This window comes from Numida meleagris, chromosome 4 (assembly GCF_002078875.1).
Source record: "Numida meleagris isolate 19003 breed g44 Domestic line chromosome 4, NumMel1.0, whole genome shotgun sequence".
Taxonomy (NCBI): Eukaryota; Metazoa; Chordata; class Aves; order Galliformes; family Numididae; genus Numida; species Numida meleagris.
The window spans coordinates 95,841,721-95,864,096 of NC_034412.1; the positions used below are offsets into that span (position 1 = coordinate 95,841,721).

The 22,376-nt window shown below is 47.2% G+C and overlaps 1 protein-coding gene across 1 annotated transcript in view; it reads left to right on the top strand.

Moving 5' to 3' along the window:
* ATRN (attractin) overlaps positions 1-22,376 on the top strand; it is a gene marked incomplete at its 5' end in the record, with an annotated part of 144,363 nt that continues 121,987 nt past the window's right edge. Inside the window, one exon of the mRNA XM_021395520.1 lies at positions 1-218. Within this exon, the coding sequence (XP_021251195.1) occupies positions 1-218 (218 nt within the window). The remainder of the gene's footprint in view (positions 219-22,376) is intronic.

Genomic DNA, 22,376 nt, shown 5'->3' on the forward strand with positions numbered 1-22,376 from the left:
CTGCTGCTGGCGTTGCTGCTTCTGCTTCTGCCCGCCGTGCCGGGGCTCGGGCCCGCCGCCGCCGCTGCCGCCGAGGAGAAAGAGGAGGATGGGGGAGCGGCGAAGGAATGCGACAAGCCGTGCGCTAACGGCGGGCGTTGCCAACCGGGCAGCGGGCAGTGCGAGTGCCAGCCCGGCTGGGTGGGCGACCAGTGCCAGCACTGCGGGGGACGCTTCAGGTGAGGCCCGGAGAAGGAGGGGGAGCGGTTCTGGGAGGCTCGCGAGGCGGTGCCGGGCTGTGAGGAGAGCGCGTGGGGGTCTCGCAAGGTGCGAGGAAGAGGTTTGGTGTGAGAACGGGGTTTGGGGGTTCCCAAGGTGCGAGAAGCAGATCCTGGGGGGCTCGCAAAGGGGCAAGGAGCGCGTTTGGGGGCTCATCGGGAGGTGGTGGGGTGTGGGGAGGCCGTTTGGGGGCTCTCGAAGCAGTGACAGGGCGTGAGGAGGGGTTAGAGGGCTCCTAGGGTACAAAGAGCCCATCTGGGCACTGACGAGGAGGTGCCGTGGTGTGAGGAGCGAGTGTGGGGGCTCAGAAGGGGAGGGGAGCCTGTTTGGGGGTTCACGTGGGGGTCTGAAGGCTGGGTGTGGGTCTCACAAGGCGCAAGGAGCAGATTGGTGAGTTGACAAGGGGCTGGGAGCCCGTCTGGGGGCTTCCAAAGGGATGATGGGGTGTGAGGAGTGGGTTTGGGGGGCTCCCACGGTGCAAGGAGCAGGTGATGGGGGTTCTAATCTAACTGGGGGCTTGCAGAAGGGTGATAGGGGGTAAGAAGCAGATTTCAGTGTTTCTGAGTTGCAAGGAGAAGATCTGGGGGCTCGGAGGAGGGTGCCAGGGTGTGAGGAGCCCGTCTGGGGGTTCACAAAGGCGATGAACCTCTGAGGTTGCTTGTGGAATGCATGAGGGCGGTGGGGAAGAGGGGCAGACCCAGGCTGGGGTGTAGGTATAGGGTTGGTGGCAGGGGTGGAAGGGGATATTGGAGGCTTGGGTGTCCCCAGCTGGGTCTGGGAGCAGTGGGAAGGAGTGGGTCTAGGGGCAGGGCTGGGTGTGGAAAAAGGGAGAACTGAGAGATGGTAGCCCTGGATCGGGAGCGGTTGGGTTTGCTTTGTGTTAGGGGTGGGGATGACTGGTGGAGAAAACATGGCAGGGGCTTGGGGTTGTATAAAGTAAAAGCCTGAGGGTTTGTGGGTGAATGAGGGCTGCTCTTGGATGCATATGTGGGAGATGCATGGGGTAGGGGCAGGATCTAGCTGGCAGCGTGTTGCAGTGGGGCAGGAAGGTGTAAGGCTGGAGGAGGGGGGTGGCACGGGGGTAGATGGAGCTTTTAGTGTGGATAAGAGCAGTGCTGACTCTTAGGGAGGGACAGGACAGTGATGGATGGGTTTGCATGGGGATGAGGCCAGAGCTGGACCATCACTGGGGCCGGTGTGCAGGGTTTGCCTCTGGGCTGGGGCATTTTTGGGGGGAAGAATGGCTGAAAAGCAGTTCTTGGCAAAGCAACCCTGCACTCATTCAAACCACACGCGTGTGTGTGTGTGCGGTGCTGAGGAGTGCCTGCAGGGTGATCTCTGGGTTGTGCAGTGCTGGACAGCCCGTGGCAAGCAGTGTTGTGACCATTTCTGGCGGTGATGGGATGCTGTAGTGGGTTGTGTCTGTCCCACAGCATGCCAGATTGGAAATCCATATGGAAACAGACTGGGAATGCACCCTGGCTTCACTTACTTGCAGCAGGAGCATCTGTAAGATGGTTACCTGCTCTGGTTTTACCAGCATGTGTCTGCATGCGTTAGGTGAATTCTCAGCGGGGTTGATTCTTGGGGAAGAAGGAAATGAAAATGTTATCCTGGGCAGCGCTGCCTTCTGGGGGAGCTCCTATGGAAAACACCATCCTCTCTCTTGTGATGCTTAATGTAAATGCTGGGGAAGAGGAGCTGTGTGCACGAGTTAAAACACTTTGTATGCTTGAGAAGTTGAGGTTCATGCAGATATATATATAATTTTTTTTTTTTTCCTAATTTGTATTTTTATTTACATGGGATGGATGTGCGATGCAGCTGATTGTAAAGGGATTTTCCAAGCAGGCTCTGGAAGCTGAAAGCTTCCTTTTGAATGTTGGTAGCCGGCATCATGATTAGTATTTTCTTCTCATCTAGAGAGCTTTTTGAAATAGCTACTTACGCCGTACCTTCCTCGAGCACTTTAGGATGTTTGTGAGTTGAAGGGGACCAAATCTGAATCGAGGCAGAGCGACATAAAGTGCTGCTGAGTAACAGAGGAGCTGGTAGACGTGCGCTGCAAACTGCTTTTGTCTGTTTTGGTGAAGCTCCTTGTTCCTCCTTCACACGAATCCCAGAGTAAAATTTCGACTGAAAACATCAACCCGTGTTCTTCTCTCCATCTGTTTCATTTACCTGCTTGCGTGCTGGTTTGTGAATCGAGGTTCCTCGTAATGTTTTTAGACTTTGAGCCCTGAGAAAGGAGCCAGCAAGTGTTTTCCAGCAGTGCTCAGAGCTTTGCAGCCACCATTCGCGTGCCCTCAGCTTACCCCTTCCTCCGTCAGAAAAGGCATTGCAGCTTTTCTTTCATTTTTAATTATTTTTGTGGTTGTCGAGATCTTGGCTTTAAAAGATTTGCTTATTAGATGCTGCGGGTAGGAAGTAGGAGGGCAGGTGAAAATTACTTTGCGAGCGTGGTATATTCCACATGCTTATCTACGTGACTGCGAAGTGTAATTAAACTCGGCGTGTTAATCGCTCTGTTCTTTATGTAGACGTTGGTGATGACTGTATCTGGGGTCTTGGCTGGTTTATGTTGCACACCAGAGCTGTCATGACACAACCTGTGCTTCACCCTCACTTCTCCCTGTGTTAGCAGCTGGAACCTCATGGCTTCATGCTGCAGCCCACTGACACCCGACACTGAGAGAAAGTCTTTGTAGTTGCAGTGTGGTTAGAAATAAAGCTAGTGATTCAAGAGTGGACTTCCTTAAACCCTGAAAAGGGGAGATTGCTTGCAGTGCAGCACTGGGGATGTGTTTCTGTTCCTTCTGAGGGTGTGCAGCGTGCTGTGACTTCTGAAAAGGAAAGTGATGTGGGAGAAAAACACCTGCATGTGGTTGTCTTGGCGGTAGTTTGTAGCTGGAGGAGGCTCAGGGGAGACCTCGTCGCTCTCTGTAACAGCCCTAAAAGGAGGTTGGAGCGAGGTGGGATCGGCCTCTTCTCCCTGGTAACAGTGATAGGATGAGAGGTGATGGCCCCAAGGTGTGCCAGGGGAGGGTCAGGTTGGATATTAGGAGACATTTCTTTTCTAAAAGAGCCATCAGGCGCTGGCACAGGCTGCCCAAGGAGTGGTGGGATCACCAACTCTGGAGGTGTTCCAGAACCATGGAGATGTGGCACTGAGGGATGCGGTCAGTGGGCATGGTGGGGTTGGACTTGGGTAATCTTAGAGGTCGTTTCCAACTTGCTGATTCTATCATTCATGGTGCACTTGAGTGCGTGTAAGACTGGGTTTTGAATGACTTTAGATGTCCCTCGTCAGAATGAGGAAGCAGTCACCTGAGTTTGTCAAAGGCAAAGCCCAGAAGGTGGTTTCACATAAAGCTATGTGAAGTCTTGTTGTTCAAGAGGTAAAACCCAGGCTCTGTGACGCTGTCGTATATGGTTTCATTGACTAGAGGTTGTATTCAAGGTGCTTGCCTTCTGGAAAGAGAATTGCATGCAGATTGTTTCTGTAGAGCCATTAAGGTTGGAAAAGACCTCAAAGACCCCCAGCGCATCCCCACCACTCCCATTGCCATGTCCCTCAAGGCCACATCTCCACGTTTCTTGAGCACCTCCAGGGTGAATGACTCCACTGCTGGGCAATCTAATGTATGGTTCTAGTTGGAAGCACGAACAGATCGTATTTGGAGTTGATAATCAGGTAGCAAACGTTTCCAGAAAACTGGGTTTTGCGCGTGAAGGCGCCGCTTCTCCTTTCCTGGTAAAACTTGTTTGGTTTTCAGAGTGGGAGACGGAAAATACAAAGCAGCTCTTAGTGATGGAACAGAACAAGGGGAGGAAAATACCAGAGCTGAGCGTTATCTTTTAAATGGCCTTTTTATTAATTTAATGGAGGCAGTTACGGGCTGCTGATTGAATGTTATGAAGGAGTCTGCGGTAAGGCAGTTTCCTTGGCCAAAGAATATCACAGCGAATTTTATCCGCGGAAGATTTGGGGTAAATCATCACCTGATGCAAGCTAGCGGAGAACTGTCACGGTTCCCCTCGTTAAACAAATGGGAACTTTGGTCAAAAGCTGGTACGCAGAGCTGCTTTCTTTACAAAGCTACCCGATGCAGCTCGGAGCCGTAGGAAAGTCAGAAAGCCGCTTAATAAATGAGAGGATGCTGGCAATTTGAATCAAATCACTTTAAGTGCTGCAATTAGATTTGGGTGCTGCATTTGTTCCTGATCCCAATCCCGTTCTCTCTTATCACTGCGCTTGGAAATGATTTTCTTTTCCGTGCTGCTGAGATTTTACTACGGTTGTTCTGAGAACAAAGACTCCTGTGTGAAATCATGCTGTATTTTTCACATCCCCAAGTGCTTTTACACTCTGCTGACCGGCCAACGTAAACATCTGACCGATGCGCGGGTTTTCTTGAGGCGTTTGCAGTACGCTCACTTCTGAGTGAAGTACCAAGGAGGCAATAGCAGCAAACACAGGCTGGAAGAAGGGCAGTGCGGTGCGGGCTGCAGCCTCTCTCCTCTCTGCTTCGTGCACGTCAGGCGTTGTCACCGTGGGACCACAGGTTGTTGGAATCACAGCTCCCAGCTGAGCCCAGGAGCGATGGGAGCCGTGTCTGCTTGCCAGCTGCCGAGCACTGAGAGCTCTGGGACGGGCACAGGTAGAGCATCACAGCCCTATGCCACCCGATTCCAGCTGCCCCCCACCCGCCTGTGGGGATTTCCTTAGCGCCCAGCACACGCGGGGCATTTCTGTCCCATTTCTCTCTCTGAACGTCACCCCGCCACCTGAGTCAGTTTTGCAGAAGTCTGACGCTGCTCTGGGTCCTTCCATTATTTCACAATCTGGTTTTTATTTCGTGGCGGCTCCAAAATAGTCCCGTGCCCGACCGGGTGTTCGTTACCGTCTTAAACAATTTACAGCTAACGTAAATGTGTGACAGCTCTTCTCTTTCCTGGCTTGTTTCTCTGCAGCGCCTGTGAACAATCACATTTAAAACCTTGAGCTTACTGTGCATAACATCAGCATCGATGATGATCCAGGCTGAAAATCCGCTATCCATTGAGAAAATGCTGCTGCTGACCAAACTGCTGCATTTCTGCATTAATTTCTGAGTCCCCTTGGGTGCTCTTCTCATAAGCAGTCAGTTTCCTTCAAGGATTTCTTCTTTCCAGTTTGAAGTTCCAAGCGCGGCACTTGGAATGAGCTCCTTGATCTGGTGGAGCTCTGCTTCCTTTCTGCGCTCAAAGTTTTCTTTGCAAAATAAAAATACAGTAAAAAGGCGAAAGACGGCGTGGAGAATTTGGTAAGGAAAAGTGGTTTGGGAGGAGGAGAAAGCCGCTGCAGACTGGAGTTTGCCCTGAGAAGAAGGAGCACAACCATTTTATTCCAGGACTTGGTTTTTTGCATCGCCGAGCGCTGAAGTCTGCCCACGTAACCTCCGCAGTGTCTTGAAAGCAGAGTGGAAAACTTGATAATCGATAATACAGCACAGAACAAGAGACGATCGTTTGCTGTTGTGCGTGGCTTTGAACCCAATAGTCACGAAGCCACTGAGAAGTGCTGGAGCAGTGATGATGTATGGTCGTTGCTTCCTCCTTTTGTTCCCTTGCTTTGTTTGTGGCACATCCTCATGGAGCTCCTTTGGATTTGAGGCCGCCGCTAACGTCCTTCCCTCCCTGTGCTTAAAGTAAACGTTTATTTGATATCTCTCCAGACAAATGGAGGCTCAGGTTGCCAGAGGGATTTCAGTGGGTGTGTTGCGTGCACAGGATGCGGGCGTGATTTTGACTTCTAGAACCTTAAATCCTTGGGGTTCTCAGAATGAAAGCGACCCGTCCTGGGTGTGAAATGGTGAGGGATGGCAAAGGGACCTGAGCTGCGCACCGAGCAGTCCCGATGTAAAACCCCATAAGCTAAATTTAGCGTGTCAGAACAACGGAGGGTTTGTAGAAGGCTGCTTCAAAGGAAGCGGACTCAGAAGTTGGGACTGGTCATAGCCTTAGTCATGTGAATGTGCTGAGAGCAATTTGGATGGTAACTGAGGGCGTGAGCGATGTTCCTGTTGAGGAAGGGCAGCTGGTTGCTAGACCACAAGGGATGAAATACTTTGGGGTGCCCTGCATCTTGTCAGCGTGTCTGGTGCCAGCTGTGGCTTGATTGAGTAAAACTGCCATGTCAACAGGGTCGGAATTTTCAGTTCCCTACAAATGCAGAAGCAGGTTTCAGTTGATGGAAGGGGGGTGGTGCCAGCTGAGGTTTTCCAGCATGTAAGATGATGATGATGATGATTTTCTCCAGCAGGCTTGTAGCCTCATACACCCCACTCATCTCTCAGATGTGCTTAATGAGTGTCCCAGAAGTACATACCGGGGTTGTTGCTCTGTGTAGGTGTGGAGAGTGTTACCCAGTCCGTTGAGGGTGAGAATTACTTGCACTGCTGCTCGGTGCCATGCAGGATGTGCAAATGCAGCGGTGACAATCCCGCTTCCCCTATTCTTTGCCTTCTCTCTTTGTCTCTCATTTTCCAGGAGCCTTGGTTTTTGTCTGCTAGCTTCTATGCTCTGAAAGGACACACAAGAAGCATGGCGAAGGCAGGAGAAACACCCATTGGAAGAGCTTCTTATTAGTCAGTGTTTGTATTGCATGAAAATTTAATATCTGCCTTCGAGGTGGTGCTTGTCTGCTACAAGAAGCTCGGCACAGACAAATTAGCATTCCTATAAACTCCTTTTACACACTCAAATGCAGAAGGCGAGAACAATTTCTCCCATTCAGAAAATTTAGGCTGGATTTAAGACTGTTTCATTGTCAAGTGGAAGGAGTAACCAGTCCTGGCACTTTGAAAGTGGTGGTAGTTTTTTCTCCCTGCTGTTTTTCCCCTCCGTAGCATTACCACAGAACATGGCACTGCAGCGTGTTCTGCTTTGGCGAGCTGCTGCTGATGTAAGGTATGGCTGCGCTCGGTGTTGGGGTTTTTTTTCAGCTCCTTTGTGCACGTAGTGTTATATCCTTCCTTTCACAGCGTTGCAGAAGCCCTCAGCCTTGCACTGATGGTGCTGTCGCCGGGTTCTTTGCATGTGATTGCCTTATCTGGAGAAAATCTACGAGCGAGGTCCGCTCTGCGCGCAGGTTTTGGATTTCACTGTTTGCTGCGATCAGGAACGTGTTTGCCTTTTCTAAAATAAACTTTTCCAAAGACAGGTTTGTGAGAGCCTTTCGGTAGCACCGTGCAGCACGTTTGCTGTCAAAAGCTGTGCACCTTCCTGTTTAATGATTAATTTATGAGGTTGGTACCTATTAACACGTGCCGGAGGGTGCGGAGTGAATTTTAGAAGCATCTCAGTGCTCGGGATCTCCCATATCTGCTGTTGTTACCCAGTTGTGATTCTTATTTCTTGCAAACTGAGATAAGGAAGGGGCGTAATGATGAGGTCAGTCACTTGTGGTTTTGCTTTTTCTGTTGAAAAGTGTGGAGCGAAGTTTCTCGTTGTGCAAGATATACTCTGTACTTCCCAAAGCCTTTATTTATAGTTGGTTCTTGCGTGCCTGACGATCTGTTAGTGCGCTTCTGTTAGCTGATTGATTTATAGCATCCAAACACTTAACAGGGAGATCTTTAAATGTGGGTCAGTCGGTGGCTGCTTCTCACAAGCACAGGTTGCCGAGATCCTTTCGAGTCGCTGTTTTTCATTTCGGGAATGGCAACGGGTGTTTAAATGTGCCCCCGTTCAACTACTGGAGTATGAATCATTTTGAGGAGGTGTTGAAGTAGTTCAAAGTCAAAAACAGAACTTGACTTCTTCCCTATGCACAGTTTCTGTAAAATGTCCATTCTAACGCTGCTGGTACTGTTGGGTGCTTTTTTTTTGATGGTTGTTGCTTTGTTACGTTGGTGTTTTTTTTTTCCCTACCAGTGAATATGCTGATATTTTATTAACACATTTTGAACTCATGGTATAAATTCAGACAAAAATCCAACCTCATTACTTAATAATGTCAAAATGTGAATTCTTGAATCGCTTGCTGCTGTTCTCAGTAGCCTGAACTGTTGAAGACTTCAGATGCATGTGTGGTGTGGATATATGTGCGATTCCCTAATGGCATAACACACTTTGCACACAGGTTTGGTATTTGACGTGAAGGGATGGGGATTTGGTGAAAATTGGGAACGTGGGGACCAGCTGGTAAATCACAGAATTGTAGAATGGCTTGAGTTGGAAGGGATGTCAAGGATCATCATGCTTCAACCCCTCTGCCACAGGGCAGCAACCTCTATATCTAATACTGGACCAGGCTGCCCAGGGCCCCATCCAACCTGGCCTTGAACACCTCCAGGGATGGGGCATCCACAGCCTCTCTGGGCAGCCTGTTCCAGCACCTCACCACTCTCATGGTAAAGAACTTCCCTCTGACATCCAACCTAAATCTTCCCTCCTTCAACTTAAAACCATTTCCCCTAGTCCTGCCATTATCTACCTTTGTAAAGAGTTGACTCCCCTCCTTTTTGTGGGCTCCCTTTAGGTACTGGAAGGCTGCAGTGAGGTCACCCCGCTGCCTTCTCTTCTCCAGGCTGAACAAGCCCAGCTCCCTCAGCCTGTCTTTACAGGGGAGGTTCTCCAGCCCTCTGGTTGTCTTTGGGGCCCTCCTCTGGACCCTCTCTAACAGCTCCAGTAAAGCTGGAGGGGCTTCCATTACAAGAGGTCACGGCCTTAAGTTGCACCTCGAGAGGTTCAGGTTGAATGCTAGGAATAATTTCTTCTCAGAAAGAGTCGTCAGCCACTGGCACGGGCTGCCCGGGGACATGAGGGAGTCACCATCCCTGGAGGTGTCCAAGAACTGAGGAGATGTGGTACTGTGAGACGTGATGGAATGGGTTGAGGTTGGACTTGGTGATCTTAGTGGTCTTTTCCAGCCTTAACGATTCAATGAATAGCACCTACAGAAGGGTAAAATGGGGCGAGTGGACTTCAGTCCTGAAAAGGCAAAGAGAGTGAATAAAGTCCCAGTCAAATTTAGCACGTTGGTTGGTATTACAGAGTGAGTGAGCCATTTCTTATGAAATTTATGTAAGATCGAGCCCTCAGTGGGCTGGCTTCTGTTCTCATGTCCCGTGTGTGAGCCCTGTGCTGAACTCAACTGCAGTGGAGATGGGAAATGGGTGTGAAAATGTGGGCTGCCCTGCATCACCGCTAACCGTGAATGCAATGCAAAGATGCTTAGCCTTCATTTTCTGTGAGCTGTGGGAGTCCCCTCGGAGGTGAACTGGAACAGGTTGCCCAGAGATGTAGCTGATGCCCCATCCATGGAGGCTTTCAAGGTGAGGCTGGATCAGGCCGTGGGCAGCTTGATCTGGCTGTGGTGTCTGTGTTCACGGTGGGGAGTTGGTCTAGATGGCTTTCAGAGGTCCCATCCAACTCTAAGGATTCTGAGATTCTATTGCAGCTGACGTTGGTGTTTCATTTCCTCTGCAGTTCTGCCAAAACCCGAAGTGCCACCGTATCAGTTGATCTACTTTGCTTAGAAAACATGCAGGGTGTAGCTTGAGCATCAGTAGGATGCAATTGAGAACAAATGACCACACAGTTGTAGCAACAGAGCAGAAATACAGCTCATCGTCTAATCTTCTTGGTGTACTTTCCCTATCTGTGACACAAGGATGAGCTATTTATAGGTTCAGAAGATGTTCTGATGATGATGTTATTTTCACAGAAATGTGAAGGCTTCAAAGCACGTTGTAGTGGCTGTTTTGCATGGCAAGTAGTATTCAACTTTTGCCTATTGAGGGAATTATGCTGCCCTACAGAAGAAATGTGGTTAACGTTGCTATAAATACGCCTAAATCAGCATCGCTGAGCCTTACGAAGAAAAGGATATTGCTTGTTAAAAGTGAAGGAGTTTAAATGTGATGTTAATTTCTCTATTCAGCGCTGGCAGGAATTTGTCACGTGGGATTTAAAGAGGGAAAAAGTCCCAGTGTGAAAATCGCGTTATCTGATCAGAGCTGATCGAGGCTTCAGAGCATCTTTTGTGCCTGAGGTTTGCTGCTCTCGGTACAAGATGGGTGTGTATGAGAGCAGCGTGCGTGAAATGAGATACCCCGTCGAAGAAATGATCCATTTTCTTACTGCCTGAAACCTGCCGGTCTTTCAGCATCTCAAGGCACGGAGGGCTGAAACAACTAGGATGAGAGGTAACGGCCTTGAGCTGCACCACGGGAGGTTCAAGCTGGATGTTAGGAATGATTTCTGGTCAGGAGGAGCTGTCTGGCACTGGCACAGGCTGCCCGGGAACATGTGGGAGTCACCGTCCCTGGAGGTGTCTGGGAATGGTGGAGATGCAGCACTGAGGGACGTGGGCATGGTGGGATGGGTTGGGGTTGGACTTGGTGATCTTAGTGCTCTTTTCCAACCTTAATGATTCTATGGTTCTATCATGAGTGCAGGCGTGAAGGTAGAGAGTCTCACCCTATGCAGATGTGTGCTTGGCCTCCTTGAGCAGTGAGCTGAGTGTTAGTACAAGGTTTACCAGGATTGGGGAGATACTGCAGGAACCCCCCAGACCTGATATCTCCATTAAGCAGTGTCCTATGGGGCTGGAGGGGCACCCAAGGAGGCCGAGGGAGGGAGATTTTTCCTTTTTTTTTTTTTTCCTGTAGCTTGATGATTCGTGGAAAACAGCGTAGCTATTGGGCTAAAAACATAGGCTGTGTCATGAGACTCGTGGTTTGCAGCTGCTGGGATCCAAATATTTTTCCTGTTCACATCTTGTAACCTCTGCATTCTTCCCCATCCCGTCAGCCTTTGGTGCAGGCATTGTGCAGCCTTCCAGGAAGGGGCTGTGGTTCTGATCTCCAGACAAAGGATTTGAGCTTTTCTTTACATGCAGTGAGGAGCAGGGCAGGGCGCTCTGCCTGTTGTCTTACAGACCCACTGCAGCTTGGAGATGGTAGGGAACATCCCCCTACTCTCCAAAGACCCTAAATCTGTAACATTACCTGGAAAAGAGATGTTTCTCTTCTATTGTGGCTGGAGAACAGCAGAAGTCAGCTCTCAGAAAGGGTGGGTTTGCCCTTTGTGTATTGAAGTACATGGTGGACATAGTGGGAATGGGCTGTTGGTTGTGCTCGATGATCTTAAAGGTCTTTTCCAACCTTTTTGATGCTGTGATTTCTGTTTGACCTCTAATTTTATACATTCCATGCTGCTTTAACCTTACAGTGGAGTTATGGGCATCAGAAATCTGCAGAAGCGCGGACTTCTCTTAGCTGGGCTTCTTGGCATCCCCTCTCTGGAGCTGTGAGCTCAGGCTGGTTACATCCCTCTGCCTCCTGGGACTACAGCACTGACATTGCTTATTCCTGTGGTGTCTTGTAGCACAGCAGCTTTACAAATGGCGTGGCCAGAAGCAACAAATCTGCACAGAAAAATTAGGGGTAGCCGGATGAAGGCCACTTGCCGTCAATACTGGAGGAAATGCACTGCTGCGAATGGTTTCTGTGGTATCTGTGTCACATCTGAAGAAGAAAAGCTACTCATTTCGAGGCTAGCAAGCGACGGGGAGAATTTTGATGTGCTAATTTACACATGTAAAGGTGCTGTATCTAATAAACAGAGAGTGCTGGAACCCCTGTGGGAGTCTGAGCTGTTGCTGGGCTGAGGATTTACAGCAGGTTGAGGCTGGGACGTGGCACAAGTTGCTTTTACTTAAATCTCCAGTTAAATAAAAAAAAAATTGATAGCTATGATTTTAATGGGGTTGTAACATATATACATGTGGTGACCCTCTGGCAGGTCGACAGAGGCTCTCCTTTCTGCTAATGACTTGGAGTAGAAATCATTTGATAGCAAAGAAAAGCTTTGTATCAGCCTTTTCTCTTGGCCAGACGTGTTGTTAGCTCTTGAATATTTAGGAAAAGTCTTAAAAAAACAAAATCTGGAGAAATGTGGCCGTAATTAGTCTTGTTTTGCTGTAACAGCTGCGTAGGCTGAGAATAGGAGGAGTTGCAACTTTCTAATGTCTTCTGTTATTGGCAGTTATCTTCAGGCTGGATATTGGGAAACGCTTCTTCTCTGAAAGAGTGGTGATGCATTGGAATAGGCTGCCCAGGGAGTGGTGGAGTCACTGTCCCTGGAGGTGCCCAAGAAGAGGGGAGATGTGGCACTGAGGGACGTGGTCAGTGGGCATGGTGGGATGGGTTGGGCTTGGTGATCCTAGAGGGCTTTTCCAGCCTGAATGATTCTGTGATTTTCACCTGTCTTATGCAGTGTACTGCAGTTGCCTAGGTGTGGACTCAATAATAATAATAATTCATGTTCCTTGAGTGTGTAATGTCCTGGTTAAGCAACGGATCAGGTCAGTGATGTGAGTTCCAAAATAGATTCTATATATTTGTATTTATAAAATGTCAAATACCTTCTTGTCCTAATCTTGTGAGCAAAAGTCTCTCTGTAGAGTAAAATGACCACAAGACACATTTCCTGACACTGAGACTGTTTCAGGCATTCCCTTCCACATACAAGAAGCTAAACCAAAGCTTTCCATTTGAAGCATTATGAAATTAAACCATGTTTCCGATCTGAAAATACAACTGAAGCGCTGCTGGGAGCTGCCTTTGGGGGAACGCTACCCATGGGCAGTTTGAGAGACGACCACACTAACACAGGCACCAGGAATTTTAGGTGGCTCAAAATAGATGATGTCAATACGCTGATGCAACCTTATTTCAGGTCATCCTCAGAAATATTTCTCCAGGAGCTCAGCAGCTGCAGATGGAGCCCAAGGGAGCACAGCACGCTTCTCTGCTGTCTTTGCATGCCGGTGGTATCGCCAGCAAACTTGTGGCAGCAAATTACAGCAAGGCTGAAAGCAGGGCAAGGAAAACCCCATGCATGCCCATGACTGGAGAGGAACAGATGTGGTTTGTACCTTGATTTCTTTGTTGTTTTGGTTTTTTTTCAATGAAGATTCAGTTGAGCAGTGTAGAGCACGTTTCCCTTTCCGAGTGAATTAAAGTGGGATGGAATTCCGGGATTGATTTATGAACTGGTTAATTGATTCAGCACAGCCAAGTGCTCTGTAGCCCTTGAAGACTGAGCCTTCCGAAGCTGACTGAGCCTGTCTCAGTCTGCAGCTGATAATTGAGAGCCTTCTCCATATCCTGTTCTGGGGAATGCAAGAGCCCTTTCCCAAAGCCCCAAAGTGAGGTCGCAGAGCTCATCGTGGTCTCTGGAGACGAGAATGCGGCGCGTCTGCACACATATCGTATTACTTATTTGTGCTGAGGGAGTATGTAGGAGTCCTAGTCATAACATTTGGATTGTGTTTCCCCTAAAATAGGCTGTGTTGTAAGTTGTCTCGATTATTTGTAGCGACGAGATTCACGTTCACTGGTTCAAATAAAATTTTCTGGCTTTTTCATGGCTCCTCTTTTGTCTTACTGCTTTGGTTGTGAAGTTTTGTTGTATTCTCTCTCTCGTTAATTCGCTTTTAAAATCTCTTCTTCACCTAAGCATAACCAAAGTTTGCCCTTGGGCAAGCATGCTCGTAATTTTTCAAGGGCAGTTTTAAAAAAATTTCAAGAGTGAAGAGCTGCTCATAGAAAGTGATGTTAGGTGAGTCTTCAGGCTGCGGAATAGCACTGTGTGGAGTCTGAAAATTTCTATTTGGATGAACTTAGGACATGGTTTGGCGGGTGTGGCAGTGATGGGTTGATGGTTGGACTTGATGATCTCAGTGGTCTTCTCCAACCTTAATGGTTCTGTGATTCTAACTTATCCAAAAAAAAAAAAAAGACCCAGAAACAGTAATTGGTCTTCGAATTGTTATTTGTCAGCGTGAAGCTAGTCGTAAGACAAAGTAAAATCAAAAGGCAGCAGAGGGAGGGGAAAATGAGAATATTGCTTAAAGCACCGTGAGAGTCTCCTATGCACGTATGCTCTGATGACAAGTGGTTTCCTTTTTTTTTTTTTTTAACCCCTTTACTGAAAAGAGCTGCTCTGCCCTTATTTTAGGGGCTGTGCTGAGCATGTAGTGCTCGTCTTGTGATTTGGAAAAATGGAGCAAAGGACATTTTTTTTGCGGTGAAGCAATCCCCAACGTATATTATTTTCTAACTGTTCGCATGTCAGTATTTTCCCAAATGGAAAAATGGTTTCGTGTTATGATTCTAGCTCTCTTACTACAGAGCAACAGCCTCGAATGGAAATAATGAAAGGCAAGTGATGTGTATGTGCTGTCACTCAGCACCCGTTGGCATGACAGCAGAGCGAGTGGGGTGTTCTTTCCAGGGCCTGAAGTAAACGCTGTTCCTACCTCAGATTCCCACTTTGATAAAGTTCTGAACTTCTGGGGTTCAGTTGACTTCCCCGCCTTGAGACTTTTATAAATAAAACACTCATCTCGACAGTGCACCTGTGTTTGGTCAATGTGAAAACACGTCTGAAGTGAGCAAGCTCCCAAGTTCTGTGCAGCAAATTAGAGGCAGGACAAGGTCTTGGAGTCTCAGGGCTTGTTTGGCAGAGCAGTATCTGCTTGTTGACAAGTCACAGCGCTGCTCACATGGAAATAATTCTGTCTCCAGAGCAGCGAGAGTGAAGAGCCCTGGGAATACGCCTGGTTCGCAGTTCACGGTGGACCCATGTGGATCTTAGGCAGGAGGCAGCTCTGAGCCAAGCGTGTAATAAATGAATTATCTGTGGCTTTTACTACCTGCTCTCCATGTGTGAATTGCTTATTGATTATGGTGCCAGCCTGCATTAACAGTATGAAGTCCTTTGCCTTATCGAGGTAGGAAAGTGGCTGTGCAAATAGCATCTAAATTCATTTGGGTTCAGGAGCAAGAGCAAGCAGTGGTACATTTAACTCACGTTTTGTACAAGCTCCCTAAAAATATCTCATTTCCTCCCGAGGGACTTGGACAGGCTGATCGCTGGGCTGAGGCCAACAGGATGAACTTCAGCGAGACAAGTGTTGGGTCCTGCCCTTCTGTCACAACAACCCCATGCGGTGCTACAGGCTTGGGGCAGAGTGATGCAGAGCTGCTCGGGGGGAGGAAAGAATCTCGTGGTGTTAGCTGACAGATGAACATGAGCCAGCAGTGTGCCCAGGTGGCTAAGAAGGCCAAGAGCATCCTGGCTTGTGTCAGCAGTAGTGCAGCCAGCAGGAGCAGGAGGGGATCATCCCTCTGTACTGGCACTGGTGAGGCTGCACCTTGAGAGCTACGTTCTGTGTTGGGCCCCTCACTACAAGATGGACATTGAGGTCATGGAGCATGTCCAGAGAAGGTGTACAAGAACCGTGGAGGTGTGGCACTAAGGGACATGAGCATGGTTGGGGTTGGACGTAGGGATCTTTTCCAACCTTAATAATTTTTCCAACATTAATAATTCTGTGATTCCTCCCTAATGCTGAAAGGTGCCATTGAGAAAGGTCTGGATGGGCAAGTGTCATGACTGCCTTCGGCCCTGTCTGCTCTCCAGGATTTTGTGTGTTTGCTGTCCATGAAACGCTTTTGGATTTGACATTAAAACTGTTCGTCGCACGTAGCAGGAAATAGAGGTTCAAATTAAACTTTTAAATTCATGTCCCAGCTCTTCAGAATGCTGTGTGTTCATTATTTATCAATCTTCTTTCCTTCTTTGGAACACCTGCCCTTCTGGCCGGTCACTGACGAGGAAGGAAAATAAAAAATAATGACGTGATTTGTTATGTGATTGATAGTGAGTGTTTAAATGCTGCTGATCTCTGTGTTATTGCCCATTAACCCCCGTTTGAAACCAGTGGCAGAGGCAAGGCGTGCTGTGCTGTACCTGGGGCAGCTGCTGCTTTCTCACCTGTAATATTTAACTACTGGGGAGTGGCTGGTGTGCTTTAATCTTACAGCAAAGAGTTCAGTCCTGGGGAATGCCATCTCCTGGTGTGAGACTCGTTGGCTGCTTGGAACTCTGCTTGTTAAGCTGGAGGTGGGAAGCTCAACCCCTAAGCAGAGCAGCTGGAGAATTGGAGTATTTCCACTTTCTCTAAAATAGGGATTGTAATTAGGGGAACAACTTGACGACAAGCCGGTATGAACAGCCTGGCTTAATCTAAATGAAACTTGCTTTGAGCAAGTTTTGTCTCCCTTCTCCTATATCAGACTTAAATAAATAAATTAAATAATGAGACACGAGAAGCTCAAAATAGTGCTGCAGAGCTCTTGGCAGGCAAGAAAGCATCTGTTTCTGAAGGCGGGATGAAGGGGAAAACATTTGGGTCTCCATCCTTGTCCTGCCTCAACTTTGAGTCACGTTGCAGCATGCAGTGACAGCTCTCCTTTGTCCCTGAGCTCGGGGTGACAGCCTGGAGAGTTGGGCATCACCTTCCTGGCTGCTTTCCTGGGAATCACCTTTGCTTTTTGTTCTCCAGGGACAGCTTGCGGCTCTGTGCACTGTAGTGCAAGAGCACTGTGAGGTGACCTGTGCCAAGGGAACTGCACCTGGGGGAGCCCCTGCAGTCCTGATGCTAGAAGGGCTTGGATATGGGACATGCAAATTTGAAAATTGCAGAGAAAACACTGTATATCCTCTTATTATTATTTTAATTTTTTTTTTCTGGGCAATTAGAAACCATTGCAAGTGAGTCTTGCAGATCATGGGTAAGTTTGTAGAGTCCCCTGTGAAACACCTCCATCATGTCAGCAGTGGATGCAAGTATCAAGTGTACTAAATGCATCTACCTGCCTTTAAATTAGAAGACACCAGCCATGCGACTTCCTATTTATACTTTGCATAGGTAATTTTATCATTGAATCATTAAGGTTGGAAAAGACCTCTAAGATGACCGAGCCCAACCCATCCCTCCATGCTCACTAACCAAGTCTCTCAGTGCCACATCTCCACGGTCTTGAAGACCTCCGGGGACAGTGACTCCACCACCTCCCTGGGCAGCCCGTGCCAGTGCCTGACCACTCTTTTGGAGCAGAATTCTATCCTAATATCCAACCCGAACCTCCCCTGGTGTAAGTAGTGGAAGAACTAAATGGCTCCAGAAGACGTGTGCCTCCAGTGACCTGTATCTTTGTATTACGTGTCAAGGAGAAATTTATTACTATGATTGCTTCACTCCTTATCCCTTTTTCTATAAATGAGCTCTGGCAGATTAATTTGAAGTGCATCAGACAAGAGGAAATTACTGACCTTATGATGCATTGATACCATTCACCTTTAATTGTTGGAACTGCTGGGGTTCAGCACTCGATGTCAGAGTGGGTTCCGCCTCCTACTCCAGAGGACTGCGTAGAAGTGCTTCTCTTTCCCCAATCAGGAAGGAATAATTGGAAGTCTTGTGGCTTATTTCTTGGTAATTTGAAAGCAGGAGGGAGCTTTTTCTTAGAGGGCGTAAGGGTGCTTGTAGTATTACTCTTTCAAATTATGTTTTGGGACATCTTGGTGATGGATAGAGGTAACAAAATGGGAACGCAGGGAGCTCATTGGGAAGCTGGGACAAGGCAAAAGCATTCCTGTTTATCTTAACAATAAGAGGAACAGAGTCAACAGAGCAGCATTTTGTGCAGGATTTCTCATTAGTGTGAACGTGCTTTTCTTATAGGTGTTGCCAGAATGAGGAAGGAATTTGTGATAACTAAATCCTAAATAGTGACGTAAGATTTTTTTATTTTTCCCAGAGATGTTTAGTTGAGAAGTGGCCTTTATACCATGCTCAGTTTGGCAGTGAAGTGAGAGGTTATTTCAAAACTTTGCATAGGCAGTGTTGAGCCATTGCCTTTGTTTTTGCTGCTACAAATCTGCTGGGAGCAGATGGAATTTCATTTTTTCCCACTCCCGTCCAAGAATAACTCCTTTTTCAGGCATTTCAGAGGCAGTGGGAAAGGTGCATATGGCAGGTTCGGGGATGGAAATGATGATTTTTGCAGCTACACCTGCCCTGGGGGTGTTCCATCTTGCTGGATGGCTGCAAGTTCTGCAGACCTACCCCAAAATGCCTGGAGGATGCCCACACTTGCCTTATTTTCTAGGTTGACTCCAGCGTTTGTTATGTAGCTCATCTGTTGGGTCAGTTTTGCTCTTTCTCAAAACTAATTTATTTTATTTTTAAGGAAAGATGTCGTTGCTCTTTAGGGATTATCAAGAGATCTGTAGATAAAGGCGTTGGCCTACTACAAGAAAAGAAGGAAAATAAAGTTGTGTGCACACCCGCCCGCAGCTCTGAGCAGTCGGTGGGCTGGTGGCTGTGACCCTCCCCGCGCCTCCGAGCTGTTCGTAGACAAACTGCTCACGGAGCGAAGGAATGCTAACACATCCTGGGCTGCAAAGATATTTTGGCACGTCTGTTGCTAAGGCTGCACTGACACAAACCATAAATTCAGCATTATGTGCAAATCGCTGCCTCGTTTCCCGATTGTCAATGTTAACTCAAAATGGAAGGCTGTTTCTTGGTCTTTGCATGGTTAACGTGCATGAAAAAATGCTTTCCTTTTTTTTTTTTTTAAATAGGTGTTTATTTTAGTGGAGATTAGTTTCTTTCTTTCTTTCTTTCTTTCCTTCTTTCTTTCCTTCTTTCTTTCCTTCTTTCTTTCCTTCTTTCTTTCCTTCTTTCTTTCCTTCTTTCTTTCCTTCTTTCTTTCCTTCTTTCTGCCTTTCTGTCTTTCTGTCTTTCTAAGTTTTTCTTGCCGTTTCCTGCATTCCAATAAAGGAAGCAGGGCTGGATTTTAATACCTATCTTGTTTGACTTGGGAAGCCCTCATACTGATCCAAATTTAGTGATGCTAATTTGGAATATGTTGGCACAGGCTGCCCAGGGAGGTGGTGGAGTCACCTGGACGTGTTCCAGAGCCATAGAGATGTGGCACTGAGGGACATGGTCAAGGCCAGGCTGGACGTGGCTCTGGGCAGCCTGGTCTCGTGGTTGGCGACCCTGCACTCAGCAGGGGGGTTGAAACTTGATGATCTTTGAGGTCCTTTTCAACTCAGGCCATTCTATGATTCTATGGTCACTGGGCATGGTGGGATGGGTTGGGGTTGAGGATCTTAGAGCTCTTTTCCAACCTCAATGTTCTGTGATTTAACACATATAGCATTGTGAGGGATGCCACTATTGAGTCATTGATGCTTGCTGGGCGCAGGGAAGATGAGAACACGTTCTGATGTTTGAAAATCACTCTATGTCTTCGTGTGGAGTGGAGATCGGTTGAGTTATTGGGCGCTGTTCACGTTTCATTTATTTTCTTGGGCTCTTTAATGGCCTGAGCAGTGTGAGCTTACTTCATTCTCACAAGATGTCAGTAGAAAAATTGAGGCTCACTGGTGGAGGGAGCTGAGCGTGGCTCAATCACTATTACCGGCGGTAGAAGTTTTGATTTAAGGGATTGAAGTGAATTCATCAAATCTGCGTCAAATCTGGCCTTTTTTCTCCATTCATCAAGACAGAATCACAGAACTGTAGGGGTTGGAAGGGACCTCTGGAGATCCCCCAGTCCTACAACCTCACTAAAGCAGTTCCCTGCAGCAGGTTGCTCAGGAAGCATCCAGGTGGGTTTGGATGTCTCCAGAGAAGAGCCCCCACCTCTCTGGGTAGCTGTGACGGGGCTGTACCACTTTCAAAGGAGGAAAGTTGTTCCTTATGTTCAGATGGAACTTCCTGGGTTCCAGTCTGTGCCTGGTGCCCCTTGTCCTGTAGCTCTGGAGTTGAGTGTAGACTCTAACAGGGGGCTTCCATCTCCTGGGGTTGAAAAGCATCCTATCAAAAGCTCTATTCCTCCACAGTGGCAAGTAAACGAGGGATTCACAGCCCATTCACGCAGCTCATCTTTCAGAGGATTTTCAGGAGTTTTCTTAACGTTCCCTATTAAAAATCTACATGCAGGAGCATTTGCACATCCGGATTTCTTCACAGTTGTACTTCACAGTCCTTTTAGGCAGCAAGATTTCTTTCACAGTTGAACACATAGGTTGGTGCTAATACATGGATGTGCTCGAGCTGCATTTTGATGACAAATGACTTCTTTGCGTGCTTTTTCCCTACTCGTTTTCTATCTGTGTGCATCTGGCTGACAAGATACTCCAAGTATTCAGTATTTACTTACTTTTTTTCCTATCTTTTGGGAAATTGCTTTCGTTGGAAGTGAGTGATGTGGGGAAAACACCGCTCACTTTTCTTCAAGGGGTTGCAAACCAGGGCATGGAGTGGAAGAACAGCCGGCTTGAATTGGCGATGTAAGGGCATGAGAGAAGAACTGATGTGCTAAATGTTTAGAGAAAGCAGTTACAATTCTCTTCCAAGAAGAAAGACCCCCCCCCCTTTGTAATGGTATAAATAGATTTTCAGACATACTATTAATCTGTTTCATTAATAAAGAGCATTTTCTTCGAAGTTTGCTTTCGGATGCTTAATGGTCAAGTGCTGCATTTGTGCAACGCTGACGTCAGGGAGCAGAACTGAAATCTGTGCAGCTTCCTGCATGTTATTGGTCTACGAGCTCTTGTGAATATTCAGTAAAAGCAGCAGCAAATCAATGTAAACAAATCCAGGCTACCCCAAGCACGTGTTCCAGCCTGGATTCCTCTTTCCCTATCGATCTCCTGCACTTTGCACGACCTTTACCATGTCACTTCAGCCACAAGACTGCCTTCAATTTGTTAGGGATTGGCATTGCGTGGGTTCACAAAACCTTCTCTGGATCTTGGGACTTCTGTGTTTTCTTTCTTTCCTGATCTACACCTGCAGATCTGCATCAAAATCATTGTTTTCAGTTCCGAACCAAATGGATATTAACCTTTACACCAAGCCGTTTGCTAACTTGTTTGAATTTTAGTATTTTATTTTTCTTTTCGGGAACGTTTCCCAGCAGGTGACACCGCTTGGAAATTTTTGTATGTCAGGATGAAATAAAAGGAATTATTTCTATCCCTATTAGGAAAGTGGGTCAGGTTGTGATATGTATTTATAGAATGTCTCAATATTTTCGTTTTCCTTTTTTTGCTGCAAAATGACTGATCTTTGGCTTTAGCTTTCTGGAAGTGCTGCCGCTGGTTGCTGTGCTCTGCCTCTGGCCTAGAAATCAGCAATCCAGGATGGGGGCAAGCTTGCAGCTGGGCTGAAAGGGACCTGAAAGGTGAGGGTTCTCTGCTCCGTGGGGGTGACCTTAAACTCCATTCATTTCAGCATGCCACTGGCTGGAAGCTAAAGTCACCAGCTCAGCCCCATTTCATTCACAGTACAGAATACTTGCCACCAGCAAAAGCTTTTTCCTGAGCTTACTTGTAGGACTGGTGACTTAAGAGCTTATTGAAGTACAGTACCCTTCAGCTAGGAGAGAATATTGATGCATCTATCACCCATCTGGAACATAATCTTTTGTGTTTCCTTAAGCCTTTGAGCTCGCAAGATCTTGACTAATTTATGTAGATATCTTAACTTGGTTTAAAAGTCTGTGTAGACCAAATGCGCATGTAGATTTGTTTCCCTTTCACAAGTTGGGTATCTTGGATGTATGAACTCATTGATAAAAGCAGAAATTTTTGAGTTAGCATTTTTACGTAGAATTAGCTCCATCTTTATTTTCCGATCCGAATTTAAGTAGTACAGTGCTGTGTTTTTGGAAAGGGACCGTACTTTCCTCCAGAACAAGGTGATGAATTTAGACGATAAAGCACTCAGATTGGACATGAGGAAACATTTCTTCTCTGGAAGAATGGTTGGGCACTGGCACAGAGTGGTGGGGTCACTGTCCCTGGAGGTGTTCATGAACCATGGGGACGTGGCACCTGGGAATGTGGCTATGGGCATGGTGGGATGGGTTGAGCTTGGTGATCTTACAGCTCTTTCCCAACCTGAATGGATTCTGTGATTCTGCCTTCACTCCCCTCTGGAAAAGTAGATAAAAAATATAACATTTGGAGCTAAAGTTTGGCTGTATGCAAACTTGAACACATTAAAAAAGAACGGTAAGAAAGAACAGTTTTGCATTGTCTTTTTCAATGCTTCTGAGCGTATCTAGAATCAGGTTTTCCTAGATGTGCTTTCGTTAAGCATAGCTCCCATTGGATACCTTGTATATTACATGAAGCCAGGCAGGATCTTGGATAATGCAGTGAATTTGTTTGATCATCCAGTAGCAGAC